Here is a 25,807-nt window from a genome sequence, read left to right on the forward strand (position 1 = left end):
ATACTGTTACAAGAATATACTGTTCTGGAAGAAAACAAGAGAACCTATTTTGCCAAGGAAACCACAAACTACTATGACCTATGATGACAACAATACGTGCAGGAAGGGAATTTAATGACTTATCCATCTTAGACACCACACACAGACCACTCAAAGGATGTCAGATGCTAACTGGACGGGCAAAACGACAAATCACTGTATCTCACCATAATACATGTATATACATTGATTTATATACCTATTCAGTTCAACACAGCACATCAAAATATTGCATAAACATCGGAAGGAGAGACGTAAGAACGAAACAGCTATCCAATCTTATAAAAAGCCTATATGGAGTAGAAGAAAGCCTGCATGTGTACATCCCAGAGCTACAACAAAAAGATTGAGCTTACAAGAGAGAAGCTTACACTTTAATCTTTGTATTTTATGCATTTTACTTCATGTTAGTTTTAAACATTGTTTTATGCTGATTTCTTGTTTTATTATACGCTGTTAACGTCAAAGCGGTCCTCAGAAACTATCAAACTCATAAAACAGTCCTTTCAACAGTCCTATGTTTCCACGGGATTCCATTTAATCATGGAATTTCCCAAAGGGTTTGCTTCTAGCAGTATGCAGAGCCTTTGAAAAAAAACTTGAATAATTATTCACAGGAAAAATAAATTTGTTTTTAAATATGATATTTTTAATAACGAAAAAAAATTTATTAAAATACATACTCCATAATTTTTCTAGAATTTTAAAGCTAAAAACAAATGAGATAGAGACACATTTATAAATCCCACATTCAGAAAATTGGTTAAGTTTTTTAAACATCATGGGCTTCCTACAAAGTTGAGCTCATGCGCTCGACCATGGCTGATCTGTTGCTATATGCCTAGTCAGCAATGCACAAAGTGTGCAAAATGCTGACTAGAAGCCACTTAAAAGTTGTTATTCTAAAATGACTTGTATATAAGGAGCCTCTGAAAGTGAATAAATCAGACAGCAGGCCAGAGGGGCCAAGCAAGCGAACCTTTACTACCAGCTACTACTGCCATTTATCAGAGAACAGGTCAGGGAGGCCGGAAGGGGGAAATTGTGTAACCCTTTTACAGCTATTTTAACCAAGAGGAGATTTTGGTCGTCGATTTTGGATGAGGCTTTTGGTCGAGTACTACGATTATGCTGATACATTTCTGAGGACACCATTTTTTATTGCTCATTTTGACGATATATATATATATATATATATATATATATATATATATATATATATATATATGTCTCTGGGACTTCTAAAGCCGTCAGCTGCCAGAGCTCAAGAGACCTACTTTAGCAAAAGTGCCATCAGTACCCAGGTCTCTGGTAGAAGTCTATGTGACGAGTATGGCCTTAATAAACCGCAACACTGGTGGGAAACTCCTGGCGAGGTCAATGAAAATGATTGCGCCAAGATCCTCTGGAACTTCTACATCCGGACTGACAAGCATGTCCTGGAAAGTCAACCAGATATAGTCGTGGTAGACAAGGAGAACAAGAGAGCTACTATAATAGATATAGCAGTACCCAATGACTACAATATAGCCAGCAAAGAAAAAGAAAAGGTAGAGAAATATCCCCCTTATGGAGAAGAGATTGAAAAATGCTGGGATGTAAGAACAACTGTAATCCCAATAGTCATTGGGGCACTGGGCTCAATAACACCGGCGCATAAAATGTGGCTTGCCCAAATACCAACAGCAACCAACTAAGGTGAGTTGCAGAAAAGTGCGCTACTGGGAACAGCTAATATCTTAAGGCGAGTGCTCAAACTCCCAGGTCTCTGGTAGGAGACCCGAGTCAGAGCAGAAACTACCACCCATACGGGTTAACCGGGGTGAGACAACAATTTTATATATATATATAAACTAAAAGCAAGTGCAAAAGCATATAAAAAGAAAACTCTACACTAAAAACCTAAAAGATAATTAGTGGAGTATGAAATATTTAAAAAATTATTGCGAAAAAACTAAAAGTAGCGCAAATACTAAAAGTTTACTTTTTTCGCAATAATTTTTCAAATATATATAGATATATATTATTCTGCAAACTATTTGGATGATTTTTCTTCATTCGTTTTATGCCCAAGTAAGGCTTATTTTCGCTAAAGAAAATTAGAAAACCTTTTAGAAAACCGATTATTGATACGACGACGACATTCAAGTTTGCATACAGCATTTGAAATCGACACCCGAGAGAGGCTATATGCTGGTAATAGAACAGTGGCTAACACTCATACTGCAGAGGGACAAACATTAGGGCCCAAGTGAGGCAAGACAATTACTTAACTGAGAGATAAGTAGTATACAAGCATTCAGGAGAAGACAACTTGAGTCAGAATTATAAATAGAGCATCTAACAGATCATACACAAATTTGCAGGATTGAAGTAGTTAACAGTTGATTGACATAAAGAACATTTTCTTTGCCTGGCAGGAAGAGCCACTTTTCCAATTCGAAAAATTTATTTGTTACGTGAGAAAATCATTCAGAAGTGCTACCTGACACAACATTACATAGAAGCACACAAAAACACGATTATATTTTAATACTCACATTTTATTATATTTTAAACATTAATTTACAATATAAATAATTTTTTTATATATATTTGCAACATTTTCAATATAGTATATTAAATTTATTTATTATTTATTTGTCTCACGCGACAAAGCTTTGGTTTTGTGAAATGCAGGCTTTGGCTTTGTACTGCACTAAATTAAATACATCTATATTATATTAAATATTTAAACGATTTAAATATATTTAATTTTAATAACTTATTTTTTTTACCTGACATCTGTAAACACTGGTAAACTGCTTCCCAGGCAGGTGAAGAGGGCTGAATTTTATTTATGCATTAGTGACTACACAGGACAATGTTTTCTTTGGGATGCCTTATATACATCTCCATTTATAAAAACGCTTTCAGTGATTGACTATCAACTCATGGAGTTAAGGATTTAAGGCTATTTTTATATATCCTGTTAGAGAGCTGTTTAATCACAACTGCAGACTTATATTTCTATTGAGTTTCGTTATCCTACAATTTAAATTAGAAAATAAAACTTGAGAGATACAAACACTAACACAAATTGACTAGTACTGAAACATCTGCCTGCCTAGCAACAATCACTAAATCAATCAAAACAGTTATGTATTCTATGTTCAAATGTAGGTGAACTGACCATACTGTCTTTTGAACAAATCCCACTGAGTAAGCACATTGTCTTGAGAAAGTTTACCAGCAGAGCTGAAGGTCAAGTGAAGGTTGCAGTTCATACCATTTTATAGCAGGGCTGGCTTGTATTGTTAGGATTGTTAGTAGCAGGACAACTAGGCACTGCATAGCTTTTCCTTGAGGTCTGATTGGCTACTGACTGTAAAGAGACATATCATAAATATGTGGTAATATTAATACAGCATGTTTAACTTAATGCTACAGATAATAAGGCTACTTAATATAGTATATTATATCTTAGTCAATTTTTTAAACAAAACAAATTAAATAACCCATTGCATGACCATGCAGAAATAAAAAATTGATATTCATTTATATGATTGTTGTATGAGGTGAAATTTGTAATAAAATTAAAATGAGTATAGAAAAGTTTTTTTAACATTTTACTGGTTTGAACTTTCTGTTTTTGTAAGGAACACGTCCTGAAAGAACGTAGGCGATCATAGTTCTCCCTCGTTTTCTATAACCATGACTTCTCTTGAAAGGTTTCAACAGTGGTTTGCCATTGCCTTTTGTTCGGTGTTTTTTAATAAGGTAGCATCTCTAGCCATCTGCATTGGCTAACTTAAAACTCCTCTGTCCTTTGTCAGGTTTTGTTTTTATTCCTGCAGTTTCTAGCCATCCTCTTCATCTTTGCTAAGATGCAAATGGTGGAGCCAGTTTAGTCGCCGATGGCCCGACTTGGCACAGAAGCAATTGTGACTGGATGCCCTTCCTAACACCACCAATGGTCTTTCTGTGACTCAAACCACTGACCTACTGATTCTATGCCAGATATCCTTAATCATGAGATTTGGTACAGAAACAGTTGTGGTCGGATGCTCTTCCTGACACCACCAATAATCCTTCTGTGACTCAAACCACTGACCAACTGATTATCTGCACACAACCGACTGAGCCACAGCTGTTCCTTGATTCAGTTCAGTTTATGAATAGTAGTGTTAGTTCAGAGGTTCCTTGATTAAGTTAATCAAGGAACCTCTGAACTAACACTACTATTCATAAACTATTGCCACCTTACTTCTTATATAACGCACCCTTACTTTATTACCTCCCCCAATTTTACTACTTATTCCACCCTATTTTACCTTTCGCTGCCTAACTTCACCCTAGAACACTTCTCGTTATCCTATGTCATACTGCCTAGCTTTATGGAACAGCAGTTTGTCTTTTGTCACAGTTCCTTTGCCTGATGTTATGCTAGGTTAATTATTATGATTATACCTATGATTATATGAGACATACCAGTATCACTCACCACAAGCTATGGCAACTTCATGTTTCAGTAATGTCTTTGTTTCCAGAGCTCAAGTATTGTGGTAGACGTAACACAACTAAAAGTCTGGAGCTTCTCTCATAATGAATGCTATTATGCTAATCATTGTTTATTTAGTATAATTCATACAGAAGTATACTAGATTCAGAATAACAACATCAAAGGTCTAATGACATTCAATTATGGATAAATCTATTGATTCATTGACAATTTGCTATGGGTACCCTATTAACAATGTTGTCCTAACACAAGTGGAAATTTTGAAAATATTGATAATTTTGACTAGTCAAATTTATTGTTAAATAAATTTATTTGGAAACAAGCTATACAAAGTTGGCATATTTTGACTACAGTGACCACACCTTGTATTAGATTACACTATCTGTACATACATATATTGAGTGTAGGTAACATTGGAACCAATTTGTGTGTACCTAGAGTAGCACATGCTGAGCATGAGGTTTATAGAAACACTTACAAGAATAAATTGGAGTTTGTAAAATTTGTTGCTGGGTTGTTGCCAATTTCAGCATATAACGTGAACTAGCTAAACTCACACAAACTCTCTCTCTCTCACCTTCTAAGTATTTGGGTACAACATTGCTGTGTTAATTGAATTCTCAACCTCGTAGGAATAGCCCAAACTATTTATTTTAGACAATAGCATGTCACCTCATCACTCTATGGGGCATACATTGTGTCAAACACTTGCCATAAAGGGGTTGTATCTTCTTTAGGAGAGAACCAATAACTCTAAATCTCTGCTAGGTCCGCACAGGTTGATCACATTGTTTGCTTGTCATTTGGAAAACCAAACTCTAGGTTGTACATAATGAAATATTCTATATTTTAAATTCTATTGTATATCACATATAATAATTTGCTATTACATGTATATACGTATATGTAAATATGTAAACCTAAAATGTAAGGGGGATGTCAGGGTTGCCTAGTGGTAGTGCCTTTGACTGTCAACCATGGGGTTGGTGGTTCGAGCCCTGTTTAATGCCGATCTGGCAAAAAGCTCTCAGAAAACTTTCAAACTTAAACTGCTAGGTCTTTTGGATCTAAACTATAACTTGGAGGCCCCGTGTACCACACTGACAATGTGGGCACGATAAAGATCCATCTCTGTTCTTCGCACTTTGGGCAAGTGAAATGGCTACCTGGCTCTGTCAGACTGGACGTGTTGCAAAATGCATCCCTCCAGGTTAATCTGACAGTTGCAAAAGAAACCCTTGATAAGCGTTAGGACCACCCAAGGTAGTTTAGAAAAATATAGTCATGGTGGTGTATTTCTCTACTAGAGAACATGAGAACACTGCCAAGCATTGTCACTACATGACAGAAGCATGCCATTACTTAAGATGTAAGGTTGTTTTAAGAATACTTAGCTATCTACATTGTCAGCTCCTCCTTTATCTACTATTACGAATTAGCTGTCTACTGTGGCAGAAGATGCTAGTTTTTATCTACTTATGTTTTGTCTTTGTGCGTTTCTGTTTCATAATATTAGTTATTGATATTATTTATACAAATACCTAAATAAATTATGTAAGACAGTTTAAAATACTTATACCTTTTCCTCAGCTACTTCAAAGGTATTTTTTATGTATGAAACACAACTAAGCAAAAAAAACAGTTAAGCAGTTTATGAAACTACTTTAAATTTTTTGTTAGAGTTGCTCCTTTACAGAGGACTTTCATGACAGTAATTCGTGATTGATCATTTTTGCGTATACAAAATACGTTTAATATTCTAGGTTCCAGTGATTTTCTCTGTCTGTTGATTACTTGGTTCTACATTGCTCAAAATGGTCTTTTAAGACAGGCCTACTTTATATTGCTACACCTCTTTCAGTGTCTGTGGTTAGTTATGAATAGTCTAATTTGCCTCAATTTTATTCCACATGTAAGTCATTTTACATTGCTCTGTGTTGGTCCATGCTCTCTTTCATTAATAATTGCTGAGTAATTAGTTTTGTTTGCTCGATGTAAATATAGTTTATGTTTTCCGCACTGAATGCTACATTCATTTTGCGTGTAGATGATCAGGACAAAGGTTGTTGGAGTTTCTGGATCAGGATAGAAGACTTGCGGGCCATACTGTTGCTCAATACTAAAAAAGCTAAAACGAGGCTGGTAGGTACTTAATCTGTGAGTAGAAAATACCAGTCTCAACAGGAAAAAGTAATGAGTACATAGTAAAGGTAATTGTGGCTGGCCTCCAAACTTGTATAAAAATTCACTGACTGCTTCTTTTCTACTTTACTTTATTTAATCAAGTTAGAAAACCGGAAAATCTACAATTGAGCAGATAACAGAGTGATAAAATAGGAGGTGGATAAAAATATAAAGTAGGCAGTTGTGGAAATATATGTAAGTGTAACGTTTACTAAAAGTCTATGTGACACCAAGTAATAAAAACCTGTCCAAAGTTTGAAAAAGACTGAACTAGGGTAAGACATTCTACACAACAGACTTGACTTGTCTTGAAGGTAGAAGGAATACATATTATATGCTGTGAGAGGCACATTTAAGGGAAATACACAAGAACACACATAAATTGCTACCTAAAAATATTACCGGCAGCATAAAGCAAAGCAGCACTTGGAAAACTGTATTAGTAGTTGTAGATGAGTAACAATAATTTTGAAATAAAATAAAGGAGTATGATTTGTAGCGAATCAGACAGGCTAGTATTAATAGTCTTATGAGGAGAATTGTACTATAGTAGTTGGCCTGCTTTTGTTCATATGCTTAAATATTTTCAAACTTCAATCACTTGGGTCTCTCAGGTTCTTCACACTCATTGTTGCCAGGTAAATGAACTCTTACGCTTTCAAGCTGTTCGGAAACTTCTTTTATTTTTGGATGGTTCTCGTCACAGCTCTTCTGGTAGAGTTCCAAAGCTTGAGATAAGCAATGCTCAGCTTTCTGGTATTTATTCAAAGATTCATACATCATTGATTTTTGTTGGAGAATCTCCGCAGCGTCCATCTGTACTGCTGGAATCTCTTCTTTGCGTAGCTCTAGCGCCTGTTTATACCTAGCATTTGCCAATTCATGGTTTCCTGACTTCCAAGAATTTAAAGCCTGAACTGCTTTGATATGAGCTAGTGCTTCTTCAACCAGACGATTCTTGTCGATTCTAGCCCTCTTGACTACTGCTTGTTCGCACTGTTGCAAGACCTTCTCCGCGAGCCCGTGCTGCTTTCGATGAACCAAGTGAAAGGCATAATGTCGCAAGGCCTCTGAGGTTTGAAAATGAAAGGCATTCAGTCCTGGGATGTTGAGAAAGGTTTTAACAGCTACTTCGTAGTAGCCATCAGCAAATCCATCTTTGCCGATTTCACCACGAGCTCTGTTTAGCTCTTCTAACAATTTTTCGCTTTCCTCCAAACATGTTCGAGTGTAGATCACAACCGCTTTGTGGAAGTAGATATCAGCTTTTTGATATTGTCCAACCATGTCAAGAGCACATGCGTAGTTTTGTGAGGCACTTGCCATTTCTTGGTTGCACGCGTTAACGCCATACACTTCTTGCAATATCTCCAATGTTTTCTGGCCATAACAAAGACCATCTTCATACCGCTTCAAAAGAAACAACGTTTGACCTAAATTCCATGTAAAGTGTGTCACAGTATGTGAGAAATGGTTTATATGTCTTAACCGATTTTTTGTAGACAGGGCTGTTAGATCAACTGCGAAAATCTCTTCTTGCGCTTTTTGTGACTCGACCAAGTGTCCATAATAATCATGTTCAACTACTTGTAAGGTGCTTTTGTACGCTATTTGAAGTCCTTGTAAAGCCCATTTTTCTGCGTTACTCAGGTTCATCAACAATTTCTCATGATTAGCAATGTTGTAGTAGGACAGTGCCACTTTGTCGCTACTAGAGCTTTCATGCTTTTCACGTAATTTCAGAGCATCTGTGAATAACTGTTTTGCTTTTTCCCATTTGTGTAGATAGTTGCAACATCTACCCATCTCATCAAGCACATCCGCTAAAAGCAGCTCATAGTTTGTTTTGTCCCCAATCTCTCTATTCAGTATTACCTCAACCTTACTTCTGAAGGAAGATGTATAATTCAAGGCACTCTCAAACTCCCTGTATTGTAACAGACAGTAGCTTAAACCATTTACCAGCTTCCAAAGCTCTTTAAGGTCACCATCTACTTCTTGACTCATCAGCTTCATGGTTTTTTCTGGTTGCTCTTTTACAACAGATTCGCTTACATTCTCATAGAAAAATTTGGTAGCCATTTTCCATCGATTGCAGCAATATAAAATGTAGAACTTCATCACCCAACCTAACTCGGCCAACTCCATTTTTAAATGATCTAGTATACTTTTTGTTGGGCTTTTCTTAATGTGGTCTTTTACCAAGATTGCATGTTCGCAGTGTAAATTGAACAACTCTTGTGGGAGAAACCATCGTCTCGCTTGCGGAGAACCTGATGGAATGCTGGATAAATTTGCTATCTCTGTAGCGGGTAGAACAGATAGTCGTTCATCTTGTGAGTCATGGTGAAGGTATGCTGACAACCTAAAGTAACAAGCGCATGCTAAAAGAAAAGACAAAGAATCGTACAAAGTGCATGAGATTTTTCCAGTGTCAAGCAATCCTTTCAATGTGCTCCAGGAATTGTTTTTGCAGAATTGAGTGAGGATGGAGATGTTGAACAGCAATATTGATGGGTACCTGTAGAGCTGTCTTTTGCTGTCGACTTTGTAGCATTCATTTATTAGGCTTTGGTCTGGTCTGAAATCGTAATATTTTGCATCTGATTCAAACATTTTCAGATTTGCAGCTTCTCTTGCCGCATTGACTTTCAGTACTTCCTTTTTAGATTTGAAGCTCAATAACAAGGTTCCAGGAGTTGTTTCATTTGAGAAAACGACCTTTGTATATTGGACCATAGCTGTTAAATCAGCTCTTGTCCCCTCTTCATTGACCGGATTGTTTGATACTTTCTGGTAAGTTTTCAAAAGCTCCCTCGGTGTTAAAATGAAATGATTTTTTTCATTGGTGGAACCATTTCCTGTTGGAATATTTCCTGCGACTTCCGCAAGACCATCAATTTTAAAACCATTCTGTTGTTGGTCATCAAACCAGCCAGTTAATTCTGCAATGTTCATGTATTTGAGTTTCGTCTCTTGCAGGTTACCGATAAGAAAGTAGCTAGTTACTGCCAGCTTTTCAAACCACCTTTCTGTACCAGCATCTCTTTTTTCAATGAGGAATATATATTCCAGATCAGAGTATGGTGTAGCTTCTTCTTTAGCCATAGATCCGATAATGACTACACAAAACTCACATGGAGGTGCCTCTTTCAGGGCTTCCACACTCTTTTGAAATATATATTCAGTTAGTTTAAGCATAGCATCTGTACAGTCAACAGCCACTTTTTCTACAACGGTGCAAAAGGATTTCCTTGCGAGAGTGTTCTCTGTTTTTGACGAAACTTCCTGAGTTATAAATTCAGCAGTTTTAAGGTCTTCTCGTGTTTGATTCCTGATGTTTTTTAGCTCGCTTTTGACCTGGGTCGCAACTTGATTTTGCTGCTCAAAACTTGTCTTTTCTGATTCTTCCCAAAACATTTTTTGAAGTGTGTATGCTTTTTGAGACCACTGCTGTTCCTCTGGACATCTAACACTCACAGAGTTCCAAAGCGCGTGTGACTAAAATATATCAATAACTAAATGCAAAACATTGTGGCTAATTATGAAACAATCTCTTCTTGAATGAAAGTAAATGATCATTACATTCACAATGCGAATAACGCAAGCAACATAGCTGAACAAGTACACATGTAGCAAACATTTCAACAATAATCGTTATTTTACATTCGTAAAAACCACAATTGGTCATACAATAAAGCTGAACAGACTTTGGTTTAAAGTGTTGTTATTATAGTCACTATTGAAGTCACTGTTATAGTTATTTTGGTCAGTGTTTTTTGCTAATTAATCACATGGTCATACCAACAGATGAAGGAGTAAGATTATTCTGCCTTGTCCTGGTCACGGATAAACTCTTTTTTTCAAGTTTGTGTTATTATTAGAGCAACAGCTTGAAGTAATTTAAAGAATTTACGAGCAGTTCAGTGGAATTGTCAGCTAAAAAGTATATCGCATGCGAGATTGGATGTAGCCCTAAAAACTAGACCAATGCCGATTTGCTGATTGTCAGTAAAGACTGTTCTGGTAGTGAGAAAAAAACTGGCAGGGAAGTAGTATTGGAAAGGAAACTGCCTGCTCCTTTATTTTCCACAAGACAGAAATAAATACACAAGTGTTTAGCCACAAGAATATATATATCTCTTCAAATATGTCTTAATGTACATAAATGCAATAGCAATAAACAATTCAATAATTATGCAGATAGTGTACACATATTTTTCTGCCAAAAGGATATCAGTCCCTTCAATTTATATCAATCCCTTGCGATAGGCACCACCCTTTTATTATGTCTTCTTGTGATCTATGTCTTTGTCCTCTCGGCCTACCGAGCCAGCTCAATGGCGGCCGAGTCGCCTGTCGTGATAAGGAGACTTGGCTTGGCTATGCCGGTGCTCATTATGTCAACCGCGCGCCATGGCACTCTGCTGAAACATTCTCCCCAAGGTAGACCTAGGGCTGCCTACTCAGCACTGGGAGGCAAGAGCAGTTGTGATCAGAGCTGGTGCTGTCTTCATTGAGACAGCACTGGAGTTTGTGATCTTGTCTTCCTTGCTAGACTCAGTCTTCTGGTGCATACAGCCGAAGCATATCTCAGAGTGTCATCTTACCTCCTCCAGATTTTTCAGCGTCTCCACCGCGTACTCATGTAAGGGTTGGGCCTGGGTAGGCAGTGGGCTGTGCTCAAACTGATCAGGTAATCCCAACTCCTGTCTGAGCATCAGCAGCATCAGCATCATTTCTCCAGTGGCCAAGTATGGTGTGCCTTCATACACTCTCATCAGCTGAGGGAGCAACCTGTCCCACTCTTCCTGACCTCAAGTCAGCAGTAGTGCTCACAGGGAGTTGCCCAGCTGTCTGTTGCTGCGTTCGACAACACCGTTGGCTTAGGGCTAGTAAGGCGTAGTGCGAGTTTTCTCCACCCGCCAGAAATCCACCCGCCGAGTCATTAGTTGACTCCCAAACTGTGCTGTACAAATTTGCTCCGGTAAGCCCATGTAGCAAAACACCCATTCACTCAATATACTTGCCACCATGGAAGCTGTGGCCCTCAAGAAGACTGGAGCATCCTGCCACCATCTAAATTGGTTCATGAGTACCAGGATCTACTTATTCTCTCTCAGAGTTTCCGCCATCGATTCCGTTAGTCCTATGGCTACTTCCTGTCAGGCGTGCCTGGCATAGAGCCTATGCCTGCTGTCGATCGTTTTGGGACCACTATGCTTTGTCACCTGGCAGACTTGACAACTCTTGATCATTCTTCTCATCATTGCTGTCATTTCTGGGCAGTACCAGGTCAGTCGTTGTTGGCTGATTGTCCTACACTCCTTAGAGTAAGCAACAGTGTGAGTCTGCCAGACTCACATCTTTCCTGATAGCCGGCGGACAGACTGAGCACCATCATGGCTGGTAATGCGGAGAGGTCTGGGCTTTCAGTACCCCGTCTGAGGAATGGACAAATTTCATGCAGCTGTCGGAATTTTTGACCTAGCTCCAGCTGCTCTCGAGTCCGCTCCTCAGCTTGATCAACAACATAGTACATGGTGACCACCGGTTCCTGGCAATTAGCTTGCTTCTAGGTGAGCTTCTTTTTGGTGTTTCCCTGAATCTTTACTCGTGTTGTGTCGCAGAGTCCCAGGATAGCCTCGGTCAATCCTAGACTGGCTCCCCTGGCTGTCATAGCAGCAAACAGGCCCATACGACGGACCCTCTCGCGCACTGTTCTAGCAACCCGTGGCCCAGTCGACGGGCTTCCCACGAGGTCTTCTAATGAGTGCTGGCCTTCTATGACAAGCTCTCTGTGAGTTTGTCTTTTGTATATCAGCTTGATGAGCTCACATTGCTAACAGTAATTGGCTTTTCAGTTTGTCAGCTGAGCCTATCAATGTTTCTGTGGTAGAGACTGGCCCGGTGTTTCAGCGTGTACTGGAACTCAACTAGGATCTCCAACCATCTGGTCACCTGGGTAGAGGGTTCCTTCCATTGACACACCCACTGCAAAAAGCATGGTTCATACATAGGAAGATCTATCTGCCGTATAGGTAGAGCAAGAACTGCTTCATGGCCATTACCACGGCGTGCAGCTCTTCGGGTCATGCAATAATTTTTTTCAGAAGGCATGAGTGTCTTGCTGAAGAAAGCTATCACCCTCTCAGTCTCCTTTTGCACTTGGGAGAGCACTGCACTCACTCAGCAGCCACTGGCGTCTGTATCCAGGAGTTATGACCGGCTTGGATTTGGGTAGGCCAGTACAGGGGCCAAAGGACGATGTCACTTCAGCTTGTCGAAGGCCATCTGCTCTACTTTACCACACATCCAGTTTTCCTCCTTGCCCATCAGTCGGTGTAGAGGCCATTATATGGTGAAAAAGTTGAGAATATACTGTTGGTAATATCTGATCATTTCCACAAAGCCTTGCAGCTCCCGGAGTCTCCTGGGGGTCAGCCAATGCGAGCTGCTTGGTTTTTCTCCGGATTGGTAGCCACTCCTTCCACCTTACCACATTCCTAAATACCGAAGCTGTAATTGGAGGAGCTCACACTTGAAAAGCTTCAGCTTTAAGCTGGCTATCCTCAGCCACTGGAGCACTTCCCCAATCGATGCAAGTAAGTATCAAAGTCTGGCATGATAACTATGATGTCATCCAAGTAGAGCAGAAGTGTCTTTGAATTCAAGCCATGCATTACTCGCTCAACAAATCTCTGGAAGGTGGCTGACGCTGCGGTGAGACCAAAGAGGCAAGACCTTTCACTTCCAAAAGCCGGAACAAGAACAGTCAGTAGCGAATGCTGACTTGCCTTGAGCATTGTCATTCAAGAGTACTTGCTAGTAGCCAGTGACCAGGTCCAGTGTGCTAAAATATCTGCTGCCAAACAGCCCATTAAGACTGTCGTTGATTTAGAGAAGGGGATTGGGATCTTGCTTCATGACAGCATTTAACCATCTTAATTAACACAGAAACACCACTTGCCATTCTTATTCCAAACGAGTACCAACAGGGAGCTCCAAACACCTCCGGCTGGCTTGATGAGTCTTTTTTAGCAGCTTTTAGACCTGATGCTTAGTCTCTGCCTCTTTCTTCAGGCCTAGATGATGTGGTGGCTGTCAAATAGGATGGGTTCCTTCTTTCAATGGAATAGATGATCCATCTCGGAGATCCAGTCCACATCTCTATCGCCAGTGCTGAACGTACTTTAGTAGCCTGTCAGAAATTGTGTTAGCTGCTTGGCCTGTCTTGGTTTTGGTACTGTTGTGCCTGGCTGCTGTTTAGAGATCCTTCAAGTGGGCTGACACCACTTCATTTGGCGTATCCACACCAGGAAGTATGGCTCCTGAGCCAAAAAGGGGTAGTTCGCCATCTACCTGGTGGTCTTCTACTCTGGTGGATGTGCCGTGAGGTGTGTTTTGGCCTAAGCCAGTTCAAGCTCATAGCCAGTGATGGCCCGTCTGGACAACCTTTGATCATTCCCAATAGGCAGTAATTTCTAGTAGTCACTCGGCACGGAACAGCCGTCTCAGCCCTGACTGACACCAGCAGCCAGCCATGCCTATCCATGCGGGTCAGAGGACAACTGTTTTTGGAGACCATGGGCTGCTAGAACTCCATAGCCCATTGGTGGGCCAGCAACAATGGCATTCTCAAGATAGCATCCTTGCTGATGTGACTCACTACAAAGACCTCCTTGGTCTTCACGTCTTAGAGCTGTATGGGCAGCCGTACGACCTCGTAGAAGGGCAGCCATGTCTCAACGGCCATGAGCCTGTAACTGTCACTTTCTTCTAACAAGTCCATGGCTGCCTGAGGGAGCTTATCAAACACCGGCTTGCTCAGCAAGTTCGTAATGCATCCAGTGTCAATCAGAAACTGAATAGGTAGCCCTTCCAACTTCCCAGGGAAGAAGTAACTGGTGGAGTGACGCCAGCTCAGCATTTATGCCCAGACTGGCTCGACACCACTATGTTTAGGCCATGCAGGTCTCTTCTGTCCAGGCACCCTTGAAACTGCCGATGCAGTGTTCTGGTGTTTTACTGGAGTCTGGCTAGTGGGTGTACGACAAGTCGGCCCTGACACCTTTAGGGCAGGCTTCCGATACTGTACAGGTCGGTTGCTCTCCCATTCGGTCTCGGGGCTAGCCTCGGGAATCTACACTCCTAGAGCAGGCTTTTGAAGTGTTTGGTTCAGCCAAAAAAGCGACGGGAGACAAGTCGGGCCAGTAGTAAAGACGAACTTGCAACGTTGTACTGTCCAAGGCCCTTCTAGCTGATCCCGAGCACACTCCTGGCTGCACAGTCCGGTGTGGCTCGGCTCGAGTCTGAGAGGCATACTGGCATGCCGAGTCCACCTTTCAGAGGTCTGGGCTCTAAGTCCTTTAAAGCCTGGTAATAGTTTTGGGGAGCTATGGCCGAAGTCTCCTTCACTGTTGGTTTGGCCAGTGTAGCAGGAGCAGACTTCCTCTGTCTCGGCTCTCCACCCTGTTGCCAGCCCTTCTGGGTTTGAGTCCCTCTCGCCTGGCAGGACTTCCTGAGTTTGCACTCGGCCAGGTTGGTTATTATGATGAGCCTCCGACACACTGCCAGCTGATTTCTTCTTGTCGGGGGAAGGGGGATACGAATTGGGGGCCTTAGTGCAACTAGTAATCAGCACTATTGTTGCAGTCCTTTGTCATTTCCTCGGTGTGTGGTCTTCTTAGGGCAATGCCGTCGTACTTGATGCCTCGGGCCTCAAGAACCCTAACACTGCAGGGGTTTTTTCTCCTGTCTTTTTTGAGGTCGGCTCCTCTCCTGTTGCAGCTGCTGCACCTGCTGCACTGCTGCATCTGCTGTATCAGATGCTGCACTATCGGGGTCAACTGACCTATCATGTGATTGTAGATTACGGTGGTTTCTCAAGAGCCTCTTCCATGACCCTGGCATTGCCTGTTTTTCTGCCTTTTAGCTGGACTTGGAGGAACTCAGTTGCTGCATGTACAGCCTCTATCAGCGCAGCCATTGGAATGGCCAAGAGATGCCTCTGCGTGCCGATGTGGTTCACCACGCCACAGAACACTTCTCTTGCCATGTCAGCTTTTTACGGGGCCCGCAGGTCACCGTACGCAACTCAGACTAGTCGTTTTATTTGACAGGCATGTTTCTGGAGGGTAGTAGCTGTGGCCTGCCTAGAGGAGCTCAGCTTGCTTCAAGCCTGCCTAGGGGAGAGACCAAACCAGGCTCGAAGCGTATCAAAGATGACTCCTACACTGCCAGCTTGTCTGCAGTTCTCTAGCTCCTCTTTCAAAGCCTCTCTGAGGTGCAACAGGCTGGCGCCTTTGGTTCAAGCATTGGTCTCAGCTACTTCCTGCAACCGGCTGATGTAGTACTCAGCATTTCCCGATCCCGAGTACTGAAGGGCCATGAGCTGGTAGCCCAAGGCCTGGACCAGGGGTATAAACACCAATCTTTTAAAAACCTTCGCCAGCCGGTTCGTACCTCGGTCTGTGCTCAAGCGTCGACCATCCATTCCTCTTGTGAGGGAGCTCACCAAACTCAGGGGACAACGTTGCTATGGCAACAAAGCTCGCTAAGATCATGGAAACTTCTCCTCACAGGTCACTTGGGCAAGTGCGCACCAACCATCAGAGGATGGTGATGCCGACTATAGGAACAAGGCTCGTTAAGGGTTAGGGATGACTCTCATTCCTAGACTCGGTTTTATGGAGCTGAGATCTTTGATCCCACTGCTGCAACCAGTGTAAAAAACATTGCCCGCTCCAATCTTTTCCACAAGACAAAAAGTAAAATCACCGAGTGTTTAGCCACAATTATATATTTCTTCAAATATGTATCAAGGTTCATGAACACAAAAGTAATAAACCATTCAACAATCATGCAGAGAGTGTGCGCATACTACTCTGCCAAAACAGTATCGGTCCAATCCTTTTTTATCGATTCCTTGTGATAGGCTCCGCCCCTTTATTATTTCTTCAAGTAATATAATATATCACTTGAAAAGAAAAGACATATTATGTCTTTGTTTTCTTGGCCTAACAAGCCAGCTCACTGATGGTCGAGTCTCCTGCTCTGATAGAGAGACTTGGCTCAGCTAAGATGGTGCTCGTAGGGTTAGCAGCACTGGCCCTGGCCACGATGCTTTGCCGTAACAGTATTATGTTTGTAATGTGGATGCGTGCCATTGCTATTTTTTAACTGTAGATAGTGTAAAAGATACATAAAGCACCCTTGAAAAAGTGGCAGGTAGATAGGCCTATCCATATCACTTTTTTGAGATATTGTGATGGAAGCCAGCAGTACACTAGAACCTAGTGTTACTGTAACTGAAAAGGTCATTAACTAGCTGCATATGCTATCAGCCGAACAATCCGAAAACTAGTCAGTCAGCTTAGTACAATTGACACGGCCATAGCCAGCTCAGATATCAAAGACAATGTCAGCTCAGCTAACAAGGCTATAACTAGCTGAGCTAAAGCCAGGCACATTATCGCTCCTACTACCGTAGCCGAGTCACATACGCACAACCAGTTGATGTTGAAGGGGTAGAGCTTAACTCACCAGAAGTGTATATAATGAACCCAAATGAGAAAAAAACTCAGATATTCTGGCAGTTTCTTGCATGTGACTCGTTGCAAGTGCAAACATTGAATTGTTTGTATTCTCATACATACATATATTTTCAAATATATGCCTTCTTGCCTTGTACTCAAGTGGTTTGGTTCTTGCGACGCAGTAAAAAGAACACGACAGTTATGTTTGCTATATCTTTTATATCAGAGATTCTGAAATGGTTATGTTAATCTGTGTGTATAAGTTAATCAATAATTTGAAATGGCTTATGCCCATCAGTTACAACTAAAGCTTTCTTAAAACTCACTTTTAAGCAATCTGTCCAATTCCGAGATTGAGAAAATCTTTCTTGATACCCTTCAGCCAGCATCTTCAAGTAAGGCACCTGCACCTCTAAGTTGTACTTGCCTCCCCTGGAACCTGAGTATACCCTCTTAAATTCGTCTAAAGTGCTGTCGCTAATCTGTAATGTGTAAAAGCTTTGCCAAATGATATACCCTACTACAGCATTGGGGATTTTTGATTACGCATGGAAATAGGTTACTACTGTTTGAAAAAAAACAAACAAGAAAATAGAAGTGCACAAAAAACATAGAAAGTTAGATGACTAAGTAAGGATTGATTGAGAGATATCTAACAAATAATAGTACGGCAGTTAGTCAGTGAACCAATAATGAAACACGAGAAAAAATCAGACAATAGAAAGACAAGTGGTTTATCATAGTAAGTAGGGAGGTCTAAAACACAAGATTATAGATAAAGAAAATTAAAAAAGAATGAGATCCACAAGGACAAAAAAAATAAAAGTTGCGAACGGAAGCTATTAAGTAGTTAAAGGATAGCTAGTGATATGAAAGTGGAAGCAATTAGATAGCTGGCGAATATTTGTGGCATGAAAGTGGAAGCAATTCGATAGCTGGAGGATACTTGTGGCATGAAAGTGGAGGCAATTGGATAGCTGGAGGATAGTTAGTGATATGAAAGTGGAGGCTATTGGATAGCTAGATGATAGTTAGTGGTATGAAAGTGGAAGCAATTCGATAGCTGGAGGATATTGGTGGCATGAAAGTGGAAGCAATTCGATAGCTGGAGGATAATTGTGGCATGAAAGTGGAAGCAATTCGATAGCTGGAGGATATTTGTGGCATGAAGGTAGAGGCAATTCGATAGCTGGAGGATATTTGTGGCATGAAAGTGGAAGCAACTTGATAGCTGGAGGATATTTGTGGCATGAAAGTGGAGGCAATTGGATAGCTAGAGGATAGTTAGTGGCATGAAAGTGGAGGCAATTGGATAGCTAGAGGATAGTTAGTGGTATGAAAGTGGAGGCTATTGGATAGCTAGAGGATAGTTAGTGGCATGAAAGTGGAAGCAATTCGATAGCTGGAGGATACTTGTGGCATGAAAGTGGAGGCAATTGGATAGCTGGAGGATAGTTAGTGATATGAAAGTGGAGGCTATTGGATAGCTAGAGGATAGTTAGTGGCATGAAAGTGGAGGCAATTGGATAGCTAGAGGATAGTTAGTGGTATGAAAGTGGAGGCTATTGGATAGCTAGAGGATAGTTAGTGGTATGAAAGTGGAAGCAATTCGATAGCTGGAGGATATTGGTGGCATGAAAGTGGAAGCAATTCGATAGCTGGAGGATAGTTAGTAGTATGAAAGTGGAAGCACTTCGATAGCTGGAGGATATTTGTGGCATGAAGGTAGAGGCAATTCGATAGCTGGAGGATATTTGTGGCATGAAAGTGGAAGCAACTTGATAGCTGGAGGATATTTGTGGCATGAAAGTGGAGGCAATTGGATAGCTAGAGGATAGTTAGTGGCATGAAAGTGGAGGCAATTGGATAGCTAGAGGATAGTTAGTGGTATGAAAGTGGAGGCTATTGGATAGCTGGAGGATAGTTAGTGGTATGAAAGTGGAAGCATTTCGATAGCTGGAGGATATTGGTGGCATGAAAGTGGAAGCAATTCGATAGCTGGAGGATATTTGTGGCATGAAAGTGGAAGCAATTCGACAGCTGGAAGATATTGGTGGCATGAAAGTGGAAGCAATTCGATAGCTGGAGGATATTTGTGGCATGAAAGTGGAGGCAATTGGATAGCTGGAGGATATTTGTGGCATGAAAGTGGAGGTAATTCGATAGCTGGAGGATATTTGTGGCATGAAAGTGGAAGCAATTCGATAGCTGGAGGATATTTGTGGCATGAAAGTGGAGGCAATTCGATAGCTGGAGAATATTGGTGGCATGAAAGTGGAAGCAATTGGATAGCTGGAGGATAGCTAGTGGTATGAAAGTGGAGGCAATTCGATAGCTGGAGGATAATTGTGGCATGAAAGTGGAAGCAACTTGATAGCTGGAGGATATTTGTGGTATGAAAGTGGAGGCAATTAGATAGCTGGAGGATATTTGTGGCATGAAAGTGAAGGCAATTCGATAGCTGGAGGATATTTGTGGCATGAAAGTGGAAGCAATTCGATAGCTGGAGGATATTTGTGGCATGAAAGTGGAGGCAATTCGATAGCTGGAGGATAGTTAGTGGTATGAAAGTGGAAGCAACTTGATAGCTGGAGGATATTTGTGGCATGAAAGTGGAGGCAATTCGATAGCTGGAGGATAGCTAGTGGTATGAAAGTGGAGGCAATTCGATAGCTGGAGTATAGTTAGTGTTATGAAAGTGGAGGCAATTGGATAGCTAGAGGATAGCTAGTGGTATGAAAGTGGAGGCAATTGGATAGCTGGAGGATGGTTAATGGTATGAAAAAGGAGGCAATTAGATAGCTAGAGGATATTTGTGGCATGAAAGTGGAGGCAATTGGATAGCTAGAGGATAGTTAGTGGTATGAAAGTGGAGGCAATTGGATAGCTAGAGAATAGCTAGTGGTATGAAAGTGGAGGCATTTGGATAGCTGGAAGATAGCTAGTGGTATGAAAGTGGAGGCAATTAGATAGCTAGAGGATATTTGTGGCATGAAAGTGGAGGCAATTGGATAGCTAGAGGATAGTTAGTGGTATGAAAGTGGAGGCAATTGGATAGCTAGAGGATAGTTAGTGGTATGAAAGTGGAGGCAATTGGATAGCTGGAGGATAGTTAGTGGTATGAAAGTGGAGGCAATTGGATAGCTAGAGGATAGTTAGTGGTATGAAAGTGGAGGCAATTGGATAGCTAGAGGATAGTTAGTGGTATGAAAGTGGAAGCAATTTGATAGCTATAGGATAGTTAATGGTATGAAAGTGGAAGCAATTTGATAGCTAGAGGATAGTTAGTGGTATGAAAGTGGAGGCAATTGGATAGCTGGAGGATAGTTAGTGATATGAAAGTGGAGGCTATTGGATAGCTAGAGGATAGTTAGTGGCATGAAAGTGGAGGCAATTGGATAGCTAGAGGATAGTTAGTGGTATGAAAGTGGAGGCTATTGGATAGCTAGAGGATAGTTAGTGGTATGAAAGTGGAAGCAATTCGATAGCTGGAGGATATTGGTGGCATGAAAGTGGAAGCAATTCGATAGCTGGAGGATAGTTAGTAGTATGAAAGTGGAAGCACTTCGATAGCTGGAGGATATTTGTGGCATGAAGGTAGAGGCAATTCGATAGCTGGAGGATATTTGTGGCATGAAAGTGGAAGCAACTTGATAGCTGGAGGATATTTGTGGCATGAAAGTGGAGGCAATTGGATAGCTAGAGGATAGTTAGTGGCATGAAAGTGGAGGCAATTGGATAGCTAGAGGATAGTTAGTGGTATGAAAGTGGAGGCTATTGGATAGCTGGAGGATAGTTAGTGGTATGAAAGTGGAGGCTATTGGATAGCTAGAGGATAGTTAGTGGTATGAAAGTGGAAGCAATTTGATAGCTAGAGGATAGTTAGTGGTATGAAAGTGGAGGCAATTGGATAGCTGGAGGATAGTTAGTGATATGAAAGTGGAGGCTATTGGATAGCTAGAGGATAGTTAGTGGCATGAAAGTGGAGGCAATTGGATAGCTAGAGGATAGTTAGTGGTATGAAAGTGGAGGCTATTGGATAGCTAGAGGATAGTTAGTGGTATGAAAGTGGAAGCAATTCGATAGCTGGAGGATATTGGTGGCATGAAAGTGGAGGCTATTGGATAGCTGGAGGATGGTTAATGGTATGAAAAAGGAGGCAATTAGATAGCTAGAGGATATTTGTGGCATGAAAGTGGAGGCAATTGGATAGCTAGAGGATAGTTAGTGGTATGAAAGTGGAGGCAATTGGATAGCTAGAGAATAGCTAGTGGTATGAAAGTGGAGGCATTTGGATAGCTGGAAGATAGCTAGTGGTATGAAAGTGGAGGCAATTAGATAGCTAGAGGATATTTGTGGCATGAAAGTGGAGGCAATTGGATAGCTAGAGGATAGTTAGTGGTATGAAAGTGGAGGCAATTGGATAACTAGAGGATAGTTAGTGGTATGAAAGTGGAGGCAATTGGATAGCTAGAGGATAGTTAGTGGTATGAAAGTGGAGGCAATTGGATAGCTAGAGGATAGTTAGTGGTATGAAAGTGGAAGCAATTTGATAGCTATAGGATAGTTAATGGTATGAAAGTGGAAGCAATTTGATAGCTAGAGGATAGTTAGTGGTATGAAAGTGGAGGCAATTGGATAGCTAGAGGATAGTTAGTGGTATGAAAGTGGAGGCAATTGGATAGCTAGAGGATAGTTAGTGGTATGAAAGTGGAAGCAATTTGATAGCTATAGGATAGTTAATGGTATGAAAGTGGAAGCAATTTGATAGCTAGAGGATAGTTAGTGGTATGAAAGTAGAGGCAATTGGATAGCTAGATGATAGTTAGTGGTATGGAAGTGGAGGCAATTGGATAGCTGGAGGATAGCTAGTGGTATGAAAGTGGAGGCTAATGGATAGCTAGAGGATAGTTAGTGGTATGAAAGTGGAGGAAATTGGATAGCTAGTGCAGGGGTGTCAACCTCAATTGTAAAAGGGGCTAGAATTCAAAACACCTTTTAGGTCGCGGGCCAAACAGGATAAACATTTATTTAACACACTATAACTAAATGTTTTGGAACATTAATACGAATAAAAATAGACAGGAATGGTCTGAAACAAACCTAAACCGTAAAGCTTGACTTGCAACCAACTTTATTTTACAGTTATTTGGTATCTTAAGAATCACCTTGTCTTGCTCTGCTATGTTGTAGGTTCAAAGTTCAAAATACGTGCAAATATGATCACAAGCTCTCAAAAGCTCAAAAATGAACAGTTAAAAAAAGTGGTTGTAGGTTCGAATCCCATATTTTGGTGACGTATTCAACTCGACAGGATTGTTGTTTAGACACGTAATGTTATCATGCGAAGTCAAATGCCAATTAAAGGCTCATTATAAAACATCTCGTAGCACTAGTTTATGACAAACACTTCTGGTTCTACCGGAAAGCCCCTATCAAATATAGATGCTTACTACTTAAAATCTTCGTTTCAGCTCGATCTAATCATCTAGTCGTAATCTGATCATGTGACCCATACTTTCCACTATATGGCGCAAACAATTCTGCAGCCTTTGTCGACTATCACAGGTGACCAACAGGCTCTTCATGTTTATCAAAGGATGATATGCACTCCCTCGAGCTAAGGTTAAAAAATTATACTGATCTTTAGGCTAGGTTTTGAGATATCAGTGCTCAAAGTGACAGCATTACAATGATAATGAAATAGACCCGTAAGGACAATAGAAATGGTTTCATTGAATACATGAGGTATATTTGTGAAAATACTTGACGAATGAAATTGCATGAAACTGTAAACAAAAATGCATTGTATTCAGCTACGTCACATTTGAGCCGTTTTGAGAAGGTTTCCAACCTACGGCATTTTCGTAATGGCTGCGATCAGCTGTTCATTTTTGAGCTTTCAAAAGCTTGTGATCACATTTCCACGTATTTTGAACTTACAACATAGCGGAGTAAGACAAGGTGAATCTTAAGATACCACATAACTGTAATATACATGTAAATTTGGTTTCAAGTCAACCTTTACGGTTTAAGCTTGTTTCAAAATATTCCTGTCTGTTTTTATTCGTATTTATGTTTCAAAAACATTTAGGTATAGTGTGTTAAATGAATGTTTATCCTGTTCAGCCGCAACCTAAAAGGTGTTTCGAATTTTGGCCCCTTTTACAATTGAGTTTGACACCCCTGCATTAGGGGATCTGCAGTTCTGTGCAGTATTATGTCATCAGCGCTTCATATCAATGAGCCATGGATAGCAATAATGTAAAATGATTTTGCGGGCCAGATAAGATTACAAGGCAGGCGGATGTGGCCTGCAGGCGTGAGTTTGACACATGTGAGCTAGAGGATAGTTAGTGGCATGAACGTTGGTTAGCAGCTAAAAAGAACTAGAACAGTCAGTTGAGTCAGGCAATAAGAATGCAAATAAAATAGTAAAATAAAGAATTTTCAGATAAGACTACATGCTACCAGTGCTAAAAGAATGAGGTGGTTAGATACGCAATTGGAAAATTTGAAAAGACAAAAAAACAAGTAACGTAGATAAGGTTTTATTAGAAGAGTCCAAAAAGAAAATCTAAAGGACATTTAGGAAAATAACAACTTAGCATAGCAAGTAGTAGCATCTTACCACGAAATTTGTTGAGTCATTTTCCTTTGCCATCTTAGCCCAGACTTAACAATAGGAGGATGTATAGAGTAATGCTTCACGGCTTGTTATGAAAAGGAAGTTTGAATCTCTCAAAAGGTATTGCCTAAAACATTCCGGAATCATTAGATAACCTTTTTGGTCAAAACTGGTCTATACCTGTTTTTTTAATACAACACTAATATAGTTCACTTCTTGAAATTTGATTAGCATGTTAACCATAGCTTTGTCGGTTAACCATAGCTCTGTCTGTTAACAATAAAGGTGTCAGGTAACAATATCATTGTCAGTTAACCAATGTTCCAGATTTGTTACAAGCAGTGCTGTTGTCCGTCATTATACTAACGACCTTAGCTCTTCAGGTTCGTTACAAGCATTGCTATTATCCATCATTATAATGATTTTAGCTTTTAACAATGGTCACTAGTTGGTTTGCAAGGCCACCTTAAAGGATTATTTTTAAGTGTGCAATTTTTTCAACCTCTCATACACACACATCCTATGGAACATCTGATTTTACAGTGAGTTGATCTTTCTCTACCTTCACTACATGTGTTTTGGGGCATGTCCATCATGTAATTTTACACTTTTATCAATGTCTTCTTACATATATATTAAGATGGACTTAATGGTTTTAACGTATTCCAGGATGCAATCTTTACTGGCCAATTGATTCACACACAACAGCTAGTTTCTATTATATCTTACCTACTTCAACTAGGTCACATTACAGTCTTACCAGTGTTTGGAGGATATCTCCTAACTATTGTAAGTTTTAATAACATATTATATGTTCAATTCAATAGATGTATTTGCCTGTTTTTACTAATCACCCTGTATATTTTGTCAATATTTGTGCACATTCCTTTTGCGTTTGTATGCATGGTTGTTCTGGTTTGCGGTATGCAGAGCACAATCAAACTAATTAAACGAATCAACTGACAAAAACATCTATCCTTTTGTCATCATCCATATATCCTACCCAGATACTAGCGCAGTGCCAATAAACCTAGAAGGAGGAACTACAGCCACCACCTGCTCTTCAACTATAGATGAGACTGCAACCATTGAATTAAAGACCAGTCGCAACAGAGCCTGATCAGCACTCACTTCGACATCCAACAAGTTCAAACGTAAGAGCATTCCTAGTAGTGAACTAGAAGCTCTATGAGAATAACTACTAGAGACCTACAATCCGCTAATTGACCTACACAGTGAATACGCTGACGCTGTTTTATCAAATGAGCAGTTCACCGCTCATCAGTTTCTGGCCTCTCGCTTGATGATTATTTAGCTTTCTGTAAAGACTTGTTTAATGACTCAATAGCTCAATATGCTAAATTGTCATGCACTTCCTATTCACGTGACATTAAGATTGCAATTATAAAAGCTGAGCTCTTGCTTGAAAGCTCTGACCCTTTTAACCAGACATCTACACATATTGCCACTCTGAAAGATTTGTGCAATCATTTTGAGACATACTCTTTTGATGATTCAGCTAATTATGTATCAACTCTAGATAAACTTATATTAGGCAGAGTGCATGCATGTCCAATCCACGCAATCCTCAATGCAAACTGCGCAGCACAGAGTACAGTTTCAGCTTGCCTTATTGTCCAGTACTCTGTCAGAATCTACCACTCACTCACAACTCCAACCCACCACTAACCCATCGAGTAATGTTGCCTCTACTTCTGAACTCGAAGATACACCACTAAGTGCAAGCAGCACCATTAGGCCTGGTGTCACTAAATCTAGGAAGGCGACTGGTCATACTCGAGCTAGCAGTAGCAGAGGTGTTGAATCAGTAACAAGACACATTGAAACTTCCGTTTTGTCACTAGCATTTCCTGCTACCCATGAAAAAATGTGATTTGTTTATAACAACCATGTGTG

At 40.5% G+C, this 25,807-nt stretch overlaps 1 protein-coding gene across 1 annotated transcript in view; it reads right to left on the minus strand.

Moving 5' to 3' along the window:
* Positions 1 to 6,871: 6,871 nt before the first annotated feature.
* Positions 6,872 to 25,807, minus strand: part of LOC137407762 (uncharacterized) — a 28,147-nt gene continuing 9,211 nt past the window's right edge. The window contains exons 2-4 of the mRNA XM_068094143.1: positions 23,894 to 24,017; positions 17,589 to 17,744; positions 6,872 to 10,225 (exon numbers count right to left, since the gene is read on the minus strand). Coding sequence (XP_067950244.1) covers positions 7,322 to 10,225; positions 17,589 to 17,744; positions 23,894 to 23,926 — 3,093 coding nt within the window. The 5' untranslated portion in view covers positions 23,927 to 24,017 and the 3' untranslated portion in view covers positions 6,872 to 7,321. The remainder of the gene's footprint in view (positions 10,226 to 17,588; positions 17,745 to 23,893; positions 24,018 to 25,807) is intronic.

This window comes from Watersipora subatra, chromosome 11 (assembly GCF_963576615.1).
Source record: "Watersipora subatra chromosome 11, tzWatSuba1.1, whole genome shotgun sequence".
Classification (NCBI taxonomy): Eukaryota; Metazoa; Bryozoa; class Gymnolaemata; order Cheilostomatida; family Watersiporidae; genus Watersipora; species Watersipora subatra.